This window comes from Hoplias malabaricus, chromosome 6 (assembly GCF_029633855.1).
Source record: "Hoplias malabaricus isolate fHopMal1 chromosome 6, fHopMal1.hap1, whole genome shotgun sequence".
Lineage (NCBI taxonomy): Eukaryota > Metazoa > Chordata > Actinopteri > Characiformes > Erythrinidae > Hoplias > Hoplias malabaricus.
This window is the reverse complement of record NC_089805.1, coordinates 44,025,507-44,037,985: the sequence shown is the minus strand read 5'-3', so window position 1 is coordinate 44,037,985 and position 12,479 is coordinate 44,025,507. Positions and strand designations below refer to the sequence as shown.

At 42.4% G+C, this 12,479-nt stretch overlaps 2 protein-coding genes across 2 annotated transcripts in view; one reads left to right on the top strand and one right to left on the bottom strand.

Annotated features, from left to right (window-relative positions):
• The window catches only part of LOC136699820 (protein S100-A4-like), a 222,058-nt gene that overhangs the window by 103,303 nt on the left and 106,276 nt on the right, over positions 1–12,479 (top strand). The window lies entirely within an intron of this gene.
• syt11a (synaptotagmin XIa) overlaps positions 1,922–12,479 on the bottom strand; it is a 35,497-nt gene continuing 24,939 nt past the window's right edge. The window contains exons 3-4 of the mRNA XM_066674549.1: positions 12,437–12,479; positions 1,922–9,430 (exon numbers count right to left, since the gene is read on the bottom strand). The exon at positions 12,437–12,479 is cut by the window's right edge and continues 78 nt beyond it. Coding sequence (XP_066530646.1) covers positions 9,120–9,430; positions 12,437–12,479 — 354 coding nt within the window. The 3' untranslated portion in view covers positions 1,922–9,119. The remainder of the gene's footprint in view (positions 9,431–12,436) is intronic.

Below are 12,479 nucleotides of genomic sequence, written 5' to 3'. Positions count from 1 at the left end.
TGTCCCGGTTATAGTCCTGACTTAGACCCAGTGTGTCCCGGTTATAGTCCTGACTCACACTCAATGTGTCCCGGTTATAGTCCTGACTCACACTCAGTGTGTCCCGGTTATAGTCCTGACTTAGTCTCAGTGTGTCCCGGTTATAGTCCTGACTCACACTCAATGTGTCCCGGTTATAGTCCTGACTCACACTCAATGTGTCCCGGTTATAGTCCTGACTCACACTCAGTGTGTCCCGGTTATAGTCCTGACTTAGTCTCAGTGTGTCCCGGTTATAGTCCTGACTCACACTCAATGTGTCCCGGTTATAGTCCTGACTTAGTCTCAGTGTGTCCTGGTTATAGTCCTGACTCACACTCAGTGTGTCCCGGTTATAGTCCTGACTCACACTGTGTGTCCCGGTTATATTCCTGACTCACACTCAGTGTGTCCTGGTTATAGTCCTGACTCACACTCAGTGTGTCCCGGTTATAGTCCTGACTTAGACCCAGTGTTTCCCGGTTATAGTCCTGACTCACACTCAGTGTGTCCTGGTTGTAGTCCTGATTCACACTCAGTGTGTCCCGGTTATAGTCCTGACTCACACTGTGTGTCCCGGTTATATTCCTGACTCACACTCAGTGTGTCCTGGTTATAGTCCTGACTCACACTCAGTGTGTCCCGGTTATAGTCCTGACTTAGACCCAGTGTGTCCCGGTTATAGTCCTGACTCACACTCAGTGTGTCCTGGTTATAGTCCTGATTCACACTCAGTGTGTCCCGGTTATAGTCCTGACTTAGTCTCAGTGTGTCCCGGTTATAGTCCTGACTCACACTCAGTGTGTCCCGGTTATAGTCCTGACTTAGACCCAGTGTGTCCCGGTTATAGTCCTGATTCACACTCAGTGTGTCCCGGTTATAGTCCTGACTTAGACCCAGTGTGTCCTGGTTATAGTCCTGATTCACACTCAGTGTGTCCCGGTTATAGTCCTGACTTAGACCCAGTGTGTCCCGGTTATAGTCCTGACTCACACTCAGTGTGTCCCGTTTATAAACCTGACTCACACTCAATGTGTCCCGGTTATAGTCCTGACTTAGTCTCAGTGTGTCCCGGTTATAGTCCTGACTCACACTCAATGTGTCCCGGTTATAGTCCTGACTTAGTCTCAGTGTGTCCTGGTTATAGTCCTGACTCACACTCTGTGTGTCCCAGTTATTTTCCTGACTCACACTGTGTGTCCCGGTTATATTCCTGACTCACACTCAGTGTGTCCTGGTTATAGTCCTGATTCACACTCAGTGTGTCCCGGTTATAGTCCTGACTTAGACCCAGTGTGTCCCGGTTATAGTCCTGACTCACACTCAGTGTGTCCCGGTTATAGTCCTGACTTAGACCCAGTGTGTCCTGGTTATAGTCCTGACTCACACTCAGTGTGTCCCAGGTATATTCCTGACTTAGTCCCAGTGTGTCCCGGTTATAGTCCTGACTCACACTCAGTGTGTCCTTGTTATAGTCCTGACTCACACACATGTCAATGGACGTCCAAAATCCATCTTAATAAGTTAGTTAAGTGGTGACAAATCGATAACGTCAGTGGACGTCCAAAATGCTTTTTATACAAGTAATTTATTTCTGGACCAATTAATAACATCAATGGACGTCCAAAATACGTCTAATAGTCGTCTTTTCAGTGTCTGTGTTTGGACGTCTTTTCAACTTTTGAACACACTAGTGACCGTTGTTCACGTAAACACGAGTGAGTTCAGTTTGAATGATGACACAATGTTATAAATTATGCTCTTGCTGTGTGACAAAGATTTAACCAACACCAAAATCATAACTTGCTAGCCCTGTTATTGTAAAATACTGTATACAGACTGGACTTTATTGACAGCTGCTAGTAAGTGTAAAAAAGCAGAGGTGCCAGGTGTAGGTAGTGGGTCAATGTTTCATTTTATTTTGCACGTTCATTGTGTTAACAAATTTAACATACAGTACAAGTCAGCATTAGTGTAACATGTTTAGCATAGACTTTAAACAGCATTATGCACATGACGTGTCCTCGAAAAGCAGTTTTTCCTCCACGAAAAAAAAACCTCACGGACTCTGCATCATCCAGCGGGGCCCAGATAATAGTTATAAGAGTCATTTTATATTTTTATTTGCACCTCAATTTATTGTACAATACACAACAGCAAGGAACTGAGGGGTTGAGTCTTGGAGGCGAGAGAGAGGCAGGGGACTCCAAAAGGCAGAAAAAAATATTAATAAAATAGAAAGAGAAAGATTTACATCAAAATAACCCATCACTCTTTCAGGGAGAAGTAACATATGGGCAGAAAGTGCTACTGCCTTATAGTGCATCGAGACAAACAATACTTTACAACCGTTCATATTTATATTATTTATATATAAACAAGCGTTTGTACACCACCCAAGAATTAAACAGGAGCAGAGAGGCAAAGAATACACAAACTTGAAGTTGCATTGTATCGTTGGTGTTATGAGTTCAGGGTCATTATTTAGTGTAATCACACACCACCTCAGTTTGTAGAGATCTGATATCAGAGAATATAGTGTTACAGGGCCAATGTTTGGACACACACTGCACTGAAACCCCTGGGATAAAATATAGCCATGTGCATAAGTTCAGGTGCCCCTGGTCAAATGACATGTTTTGTTGATTAGGTGACATCAAGCGAAGTCGTCCTCTACAGAAAACACTCTTCTGCACAGTTTTAATGCAAACGTATTGTCACCTATTTGTTCAATTTCAAAATATTCTAAAAATTAAATAAAGTGTAAAAGGTTTCCTGGGCACATCTTTTAATTTTTATTTATTTCCCATCTTTAAAAAAATGATAATAATAAAATAAATAAAGATTTGTTGTGATTATCTGTTTACAGAAGCATCCCGGACACAAAGACTGTTAGATGTCACTAAATAAAAAGCATTTGTGCAAAAAAAATGAACATAAAAGTTAAAACACATTTGATTCTCTAAGTTCAATGCAGAACTGGTTTTCAATGTTTCAAATGTTTCCGTTTCTTCGCCTGAACTGCTCCGTGTTACATCTGTGTTCAGACGATAAGAAACTACGGAGAGGAACATGAAGGTGTTGTGAGGCAAAATAGTCCCCCCCCAAAAAACTCATTCTTTTCTCAGAATTCCCAGTTTTTTCCAGCATCGTCACTCCATGTAAAATTAATATTAATCTCTTTAGAGGGGTGGAGGTCACTGCTGGTGGTGGATGAGGAATACAATGCTGTATTTCTGTTGTACACATGGAGATCTGGTCCCATTCACCACCACTGGAAAGAAACCTGACTCTATATGTTTCACTACAATCGACCACATCACACTTAAACACACTCCATCACTTTGTTTACATCTTAAAGACTTATGAATTATGGGGGAGTTTTGAAAAATGGGACCTCACTGCACTAATTTTAGCTGCGGACCTAAATGGGTTAAGGCTCCACTGAACAGACAAGTGCAAACAAAACGGAGGTGTAATTAAAATGAGCACATTTAGTAATAGGTATGAGTTGATTCTTGTCTAAGCAAAGCCTCTGCTTCTCTCTCTCTCTCTCTCTCTCACTTGCTCAACACTGTGAACTCAGTCACACTGGTGAATGAACGGGAATGTGATGTGAATGTGCCTCAGGGCTCGATGTAGTTTGAATGACATCACTGAAAAACTCTCTCTCTCTCTCTCTCTCTCTCCCTCAGGTGCAACACTCACTGTCCTCATCTGTGTTTTCTGAGGGTCCGCGGGGGGCTCTGTGTGAGGGGCAAAGCGAATTCTTTTAACCCTTAGAAGTCTCAACAAAACAGTTTCCCACTCGCAGCTCAGAGTTGTGTGGAAAGTGCAGACTCTCAACTTAAATCCAGTTTAGTGCCGGGAATGATCCACCATCCAGATAATGACTGCTGATTGGTGGATCTGTGGGGGTCTTTACCATTGAAAAACAGGGTGAACGAGGGCTAATATTATGCAGAGCAACAAACTGACTAATTGTAATTGTCATTTTAGAACTACAAAGTGCCCCATTATGGACAGTGGAGCTGAGAGAATGGACAGTGAGTGTAGAAAGCGGGAGGTGTGTTTAATGTTACGGCTGATTGGTGGATAGTTCTCTTTACAGAGCGTGTTTCATTTTGATCTTTTATTTTTAACTAGGAAAGTCAATAAAACATGTCATTTGACCTAAAACTGTCATAAGTTTGTAACTGTGATTATTTAATTCATAATAATTCAAACCTACAGCAGAATGACAGTTACATGCACGGCTTCTAAGGGTTAAATCTACTCTCTGCTTTAGAGAGACCTTCATTTAAAGGAATAAATGTGTAAAATGACTCTGAGTATCACGTGTACCGTTAGCTCTGTGGGTTTTTAATGTGTGCAAATGTCCAGTTTGTCTTTGATTCAGGTCTCATCACAGCTTTCTGGTTCTCTCCATAAATCTACGTTTCAATAAATAAAAAAATGGGCATCTAATAAGTGCAAACATTTGCCTAAATCTGCATATTTCTGGTCAGAAATGATGATGGGGAGGTTATATATCACATACGAGTTTTACTGTAAAAGCTGTGTGTAGGTGCAGGGCTTTAATTGAATGTGAATATTAGTGAGATATTGGTGGCATTATAAAGGATGTAATATAGTTATTATTTCAGTTTGTTAAGAGAAACAAAGCAAAGGCTTCAGAAATGTGAGCCTTTTATGATACACTTTGTACAGTTGTGCTACAAGGAATAACAGAAATGGGCAAAGAAACAGAACTCTTTAAAAAAGAATAAAAACACACGTATGCAGACAGTTCCTCACGTATCAGACGAAGATATAAACACGTTCTGAACTTCCACATAAAGAAAATACACACTGATGGACCCAACACTGCTGATGATATTTCTCCAAATGTTTGCAGACACCTCTTTTAAAAACGTAAATTTAATGCGGAGTTAATCTAATTCACTTGCACACACTGTGTAGAATCCCATAGGAAAACTGCGGCCTATAGAATGGGACGCTGTGGAGCACTGGAACTGTGTTCTCTCCTTGGGACGAGTTGGAGTGGTGTTTGTGATCTGGAACTAATCGCCTGTTTCAATTAATACTCTTCTCATCGGAGGAAATGTGTTAATGAGGCGTCCACAAACATTTGGTGTATATTTGGTGTATATTTTATTCATGCGGAATTCGACACATACCTTACTTCTCTTTAAAACTTTGTACAGCGCGGCTTGAGTGTGAATGTGAGGATGTATTGTGTAATTCTGCGTGCTGTTTATTTGTTTACTTCTCTTTTCTTTACATAGGCCACCGTTTGTTATTGTTGTTGTTATAATTCATTCATTCATTTTCTGTCACCACTTCATCCTGTTCAGGGTCTTGGTTGGGTCCGGAGCCTACCCAGAATCCCTGGGCACAAGGCAGGAACACAGTCCCATAATATTATTGTTATTATTACTACTACTACTACTACTACTGTGAGATGTGTCTGGGATCAAGGCTCTGTCCATTGTGCTTTATTTTATATGAGAGCGAATTCAGATTCAGTTTTGCTGACCTCAGTGAACCCGTTAATGAAGCAGAGCTAAACCCAGGGAGGTGTGTGGGTGAGCTCGCAGACTCGTCTCACACTGATTGAAATTTAGATTTTTATGGCCGCTCTTTCCTTATATCTGTGTGGTATTAACAGTGCTGTTTATGCAACGTACAGTTATCATTTTAAATTAAACAAACGTAGTTGGAGCTTGTGGATTTTCAGCTGTTTGAGAAGTTTCTACAACTTTTTCAAACCGAGGAAGTGTCCGTACTTTTCATTTTTTTTCTCTCTCTGTATTAAAAAAGCTGCAGTGGGACTCGTCTCCAGTGTATTACTGCGGAGAAAAAAAGGGGAAAAAACTGAGTACAGATGATAAAGGGGGAGTTTTCCCCAAAGAAGTGAGTGATCTAAATGAAAACTCCACCTGTGAAGCTGTTTGAATGTGGCGCAGAGCTGGAACCAAACAGTCTTCTGCCTTGCATGAAAAATAGGTTCAATAAATCTTTTGTATTTCAGTCTTCGCCAGACTTCTGCTTTTAATACACTGGATGATAAAGTTGTCATGGCAATGCGCATGGTGAGGATATCTGTGAAATTACCTGGCTATTTATTCTGTGCTTTACTTTACACTCTACTCCAAAAGATAATATAAAGGAATAAATTAATATAAATATGTGAAAAGCACAGGGATATGACACAAGATTCTTGGGAGATATTTAGTTCCCTTGTAGTAATAAATGCTTAGCCACATGTGTCCAAATGTTTGTAGACACTTATTTAATGACTGGTTTGTGTGGAGTGATGAAGCTCCATCCAGTTTCTTTGGGATCAGTAAAGCTGTCTGAGGATGATTATAATAATACATTAAAAAAAGAGCTTTTTCTGCAGCAAAAAAAGGAACCAACCCTTGGTTATTGCCCTTCATTTCAGGAGAAGTGTTGAATGAATACCTTTTAACAAACATTAAGTCTCATTGTGTCCCATTTCTAGACAATTATCTTCAAAATAGCTGCGCATTAGCTGGCGTTAGCATTAGCAACTTTAGCACTGGAATGAGAGAGGGTGGGGAGTTAGCAACATTTTCCATTTTTCTACCCAGAAAACAATTTAAAAAACAAAATATTAAACTGCTCGTTCTGGCATGCAGCTAAAGAGAAAAGGGTTGTGAACACACACCCAAAATAAGGAGCTATGCTAAATTTACTGAGTATTTAAAATATGTGCGTCATTTCCAAGTGAATTGATTATTATCCCAAAAGTAGCTTAACTGAAAGATAGAGCTGAACATCATTGTTTTCAAGCAAATGTGAATTACGTTTTGTAGCAAATATATGTATATACAGTAATGCTGTGTTCCCAAGGTGAGAGTACACCGGTATCAAAGGGATCTGTAGATGATTCCATAAGAACTGAGCAAGTTACACCATTGAAAATGAGCTTACAGCTAAACTGAATATCATGGCCTGTTTTGGAAAGAAATCAGTCACTAACATTTACTAATGTGATTCATACCTTCTGAACTTGGTGTACACATTTGACTGGAGTGAATCCAGTTCATCCTTTTATTCCCACGTGGCACAAAGGGTTCACCTGCGACTCCATTCTGGTGCAGTGTCTTCTTAGAGATCGCCAACTCCCTTTTCTTGGTAAATAGGTTAAAACAAGAACTGCAGAGGGTCTCTCCATGATATGATGATGCATATCTCGCGACAATCGCAAATAAATCAGTCTTTTCCAATTTGTTTCTTCAAGCTGCTCTGCGGCAGCCAATCAGGGTCCAGTGTATTTACATGTGATTAAACACACCTGCAGAGAGTGAGCTACAAAGGGGACAGAGGGTTTTTCATCTGGGCTTTTCTTTTCATCTCTGGAGAACCACTGTCCAACATTTTTGGTGTTTTTCCCACCTGCTTCACCTGACTAGTGACAGTCTGACTCCGCAAACTCAAACCAGCATGGGTCCTCCACTTATCCCAAACGGAGTCAATCAGCCAAACACACGTTTGATTTCTTATTTCCTGCAGTGGATCTAGAGATATTGATGTAGCTTGCATTGCCAGACTCTCACGTATTTTGGCATGACGTGCAGAAGGAGGCACACAGCCAATCAGAATGCAGCTGGCAGAATCCTGACAGTGAGGTCAGATTAATGCACTGAGAGTATCAGACTCTATGTCAACATCTGGGTGGAGCGTTTGTGGCTGAGACAATGGCACTACCTTCTCAAGTAAACTTGATTTTTTGATTTCTGAAATTATGCTTTTTTATACAACACATCGCAGTGTACAAAACTGTATCTTGAGGCATTACATCACACATTTTTTATTGTGGTTAAAGCATACATTTGGGAGACGATATGCATTTCATTAAATTATTGTGTTTAAATAAAGTCAGTCCTTGTCAGCAAGCTGTATATATTTCTAGTCTGAAAATACGGTTTAAAATCAGATTTAACAAAAACTTCAGTGAATTTTTTACACTCTTCATATTTACTTACATATAAACATGTAAAAAAAAATCATATACCAGTTGGATATAGCGGGAACTGTTGGATATAGCGGTAGCAGGCAAAATATTTTTTTTATCCCTAGATTTGTGCCAATTATCTCCCTAATAATTAGTCCTTGCCAATTCCACCTCTCAGTGAGTGTCCACTGATCACACACTGTCATCAGCCTCAGGAGGGTGCTATCTTCGAGACACGAGTCCGACCCACTGCTTCTTTTCACACTGCTGATAGCTCAACACCACTGAACAGCCAAGCTAGCTAGCACCCTGAGGTCAGTTATGCTCTCTGTCACTATTGGCCTTGAATGACTGCGGCATCACCATGCAATTAAATTTCCAAAGGAAAGCTGTCCATATATTTTCTGCTGTGTGTCAAACTTTGATGTCACTGATCCACTCACTGGGAGATAAGTGTGTGTCGACCTAGACTTGGTTTAAAGGACATTAGCCTCGTAGCTTCAGCGTAAAACTAAAGAAGCAAACTTTAGACCCCTAACATGTCTTGGCTGATTGATTACATTTGGAATGAAGTTTGACTTTTTGGCCAAACTATGGCTTTAAAGGAACACTAGGTGAAATCTTTACCTTAAAATTACAGCTACAAAATCACTGCGATGCTCCATTGAGGGATTTCAGGATAATAAAAGTGAATTACACTCTCCAACTGTAGGTAGAGCCCAGGAGCAAACATACCAAATCTCACTTAGTGTTCCTTTAAGGAGTCAGTTTAATAGAGCGGGAAGAACACTAGAACGTGCAGAACGAACCAGAGTTGGGAACCCTTGATTTACACTGTAACAAACGCGCTGTTTTCACTTAAACCACGAGAGTTAACAGGCTGCTCTTAAACTGTTGATTTGATTGAACTCCTAATATAATCTTTTTAGTGTTAAATGAACATTTTACAGAACAAAAATCTTGTTATTAAAAGTTCATTTGACCCCAAAAAGACTCTTGGTCTCTCAATGTACTTATAGAGGTTCCTTTAAGGTCGCTCTAAAAAGGTGTCTAACTTTATTAAGTGAATACAGCACCTTTATTTGCAGTGTGCGAGGTGCGAGGGAGGAGCGGGAGGTTAGTACTCGGCCAGGTTGTGCCACTTGGCGATCTGCCGGCGGGGGTTGTCGCACACTTCCCTCCAGTGCGTGACCCCAGAGGGCGTGGGGCTCTGGCCCCCAAGGACCAGCCGGCCCACCACCTCATTTTTGGTGGTGCGCTCGAAGTGGATGAGCAGGAACTCGATGGAGATGTCGGGCATGAGCTCGGCGGGCACGTCGTAGACGAAGGACTCGTTAAACACCGGGTTCAGGGTGCACTTCTTCACGTGAGTCTTCTTCTTCGCGATGCGCCTGCGTCCGTAAAACACGTTCACCTTCACGTACGGGTCTGAGGAGGGAAACACAGGAGTGAGACGGGGTTCACAGATCTACCAGGTATAAATGTGTACATCTTTTCATTTCTGTTTCCACTGTCAGCAGAGGTCTTCACGGTAGTGGTGGGAGTCAGGTACTGATGCTGAATGAGTAGTAGTATCTGAATCAGAAACAGCACTCCAGCTCATTGCAAAGGTACTGTGGCTCAGTGTTTTTTATTAATAAGCATCACTTAAAAAATTATATTACAAAAGCTATTCATTCTTTTATTCATTCATTATCTGTAACCCTTATCCAGTTCAGGGTCATGGTGTGTCCAGAGTCTACCTGCAATCATTGGGTGCCAGGCAGGAACACACCCTGGAGGGGACACCAGTCCTTCACAGGGTGACACACACACACCTACGGACACTTTTGAGTCGCCAATCCACCTACCAGGCAGACACAGGGAGAACACACCACACTCCTCACAGACAGTCACCCGGAGGAAACCCACGCAGACACAGAGAGAACACACCACACTCCTCACAGACAGTCACCCGCAGGAAACCCACGCAGACACAGGGAGAACACACCACACTCCTCACAGACAATCGCCCGGAGGAAACCCACACAGACACAGGGAGACCACACTCCTCACAGACAGTCACCCGGAGGAAACCCACGCAGACACAGGGAGAACACACCATACTCCTCACAGACAGTCACCCGGAGGAAACCCACGCAGACACAGGGAGAACACACCACACTCCTCACAGACAGTCACCCAGAGGAAACCCACGCAGACACAGAGAGAACACACCACACTCCTCACAGACAGTCACCCGGAGGAAACCCACGCAGACACAGGGAGAACACACCACACTCCTCACAGACAGTCACCCGGAGGAAACCCACACAGACACAGAGAAAACACACCACACTGTCAAAACTGAGTGTATATAGTAGATCATAAAGCAGTTAACTACAGTCTCCTCTAAGAAATTTTTTAAGGGTTCCAAATAAAATATAAAACGTTTGTCCTTCAGCATAAATCTAATTTGTCATTTCTGCATCCCCCTCGGTCAGATTTACCTCTGGACCAGTCCCATCAATGACCCACCATTCTCCGATTCTGAACTCTCAAAAAATCAGGCAATGGATGACACACAATTCACTGACGCTTCTCAGTAACAAAACTGATCTCACACTCATCGGCTCCAAATCCACCCTCGACGAAACTGGTTCTCTCCCACTCTGAACCGATGATGTTGCTCTGTCCCTCTCCCCTGTGGTTCATAGCCTTGGCGTCATCCTTGACTCTACACTTACATTTGATTCACATGTGAGTTACATTATAAACACCTCCTTCGTAATATTGCAAAAAACTTCTCCCGTCTCTTTCCCAGTCCGCTGCTGAATGTCTCATCCATGCATTCATCTCCACAGTCTGCTCCACAGACTTCAGACGGTCCAGAACTCTCACCCACACCAGGCTCCCAGTTAAATATCGTATTCAGTTCAAAATCCTCCTTCTCACCTACAAAGCTCCCAATAACTTAGCTCCTTATTCATCTGACCTTCTCAGATCTTCGTCAGCCATTTTACTCAACATCCCCCCTCCCCCCCTCCTACCTGCGGAGTCTTGGTGACCGAGCCGTCTCCAGATCTGCTCCACGCCTTTGGAACTCCCTCCCTCCAGAAATTCAACATTCTCCCTCTCCTTCACTTTCCAAATCCGACCTTAAAACACACCTCTTTTCTGTCGCGTCTAAGTTTCCTGAAGCCCATCTCAGGCCAAACTCATGCTATTATTCCTGCTGTGTTTTGTTTTCCCTTTCATTTCGTTTACTCTCCGACTGTGACTGTCCTTTACATGTCCTCCTACTATACCAGCGTCTTTATGTTATTGAAAAGCGCTTTAGAAATGTAATTAATTATTAAACAGAGGGAATTCAGCTTTTTCCCAGACAATAAGTAGTTGTTTTTAGCAACAATTAAGCTTTTAGAACCAAGCCACTGCTGGATGAAGGAAGTTCCAACTGTGCTTTAAGCACCTCAGGTAAATCTGCAGAAAAGTCTACACAGAGTTTATAAAGTGTAGGACATAACTGTGAGAGGGTGTAGCCTCAGTTGATCGACATTTGTCACACAATGGAAACAATTGGTGCAGCTTTACCTTTAAATAATGAAGTCTAAGGTGCTGGATAGAGCCTCTTCACACCAGAGAACACAGACTGACTGCTGCACAGCCCAGTTCCGGGTGGCTTTAGACCCTTCTAGCTTGGCGCTGGGCAAGGTTACCCTAGGCTCAGGTGCAGCTGCTCCAGAACATGCGTTTTCATCGGATGAAACAAGTCGTGTGTTCACAGTTGGAGATCTGTGATCTGGGTCCACTATGAGTGCAGTTGAAAGTAGCTGACACCATCGTGTCTTTCAGTTAATGCAATGTATTTTTTTGATGTGGATGTGATGCACAAAGTGATGTCCTGATTACATTCAGTGCTTTAGATTTAGGCAAAACCTGTGAATTTCAAAAGACTGGTAAAATATCCACCTTGATTCACATCTTACAGCTGGATTCGCAAAAAATATTTACACCTTTAAAATGACGGCACTCAGCATCTTTAAGCTGCCCCCGCTGTAGATGAAGATGTTCAACTGTGCGCAGACAGTCTGTGTTATCTCTATTCATAAGCAGTCAAATGTAATGGGAGGCTTTGGAGCAGCTGCACATGAGCTAAGGTCCCCATGCCCAGTCCAACAGTGTGCTCTGGCAATGGAAGTGTATTTCCTCTGTTAGCTGACTCCAGTCTGGAGTGATGGAGCTCCACCCGGTTCCTTTGGGAGGTGTTGGACTCACAGCAACTTTCTAAAATCTAGTGTAAAGTTTTCCCAGGAAAGTAGAGGCTGAGACTGTGCCACTCCTGAGTTATCCCCTCCATTTCAGAATACTAGAAGAGCATGAACGATTTGTTGAGGTCATTATGTCTGAGAGGGTGAGGACACAGTGTGTGTGTGTGTGTGTGTGTGTACTCACTGCCTGGGAGGCTGGTGATGTCCATGGTGGGCAGGTGTTTGGC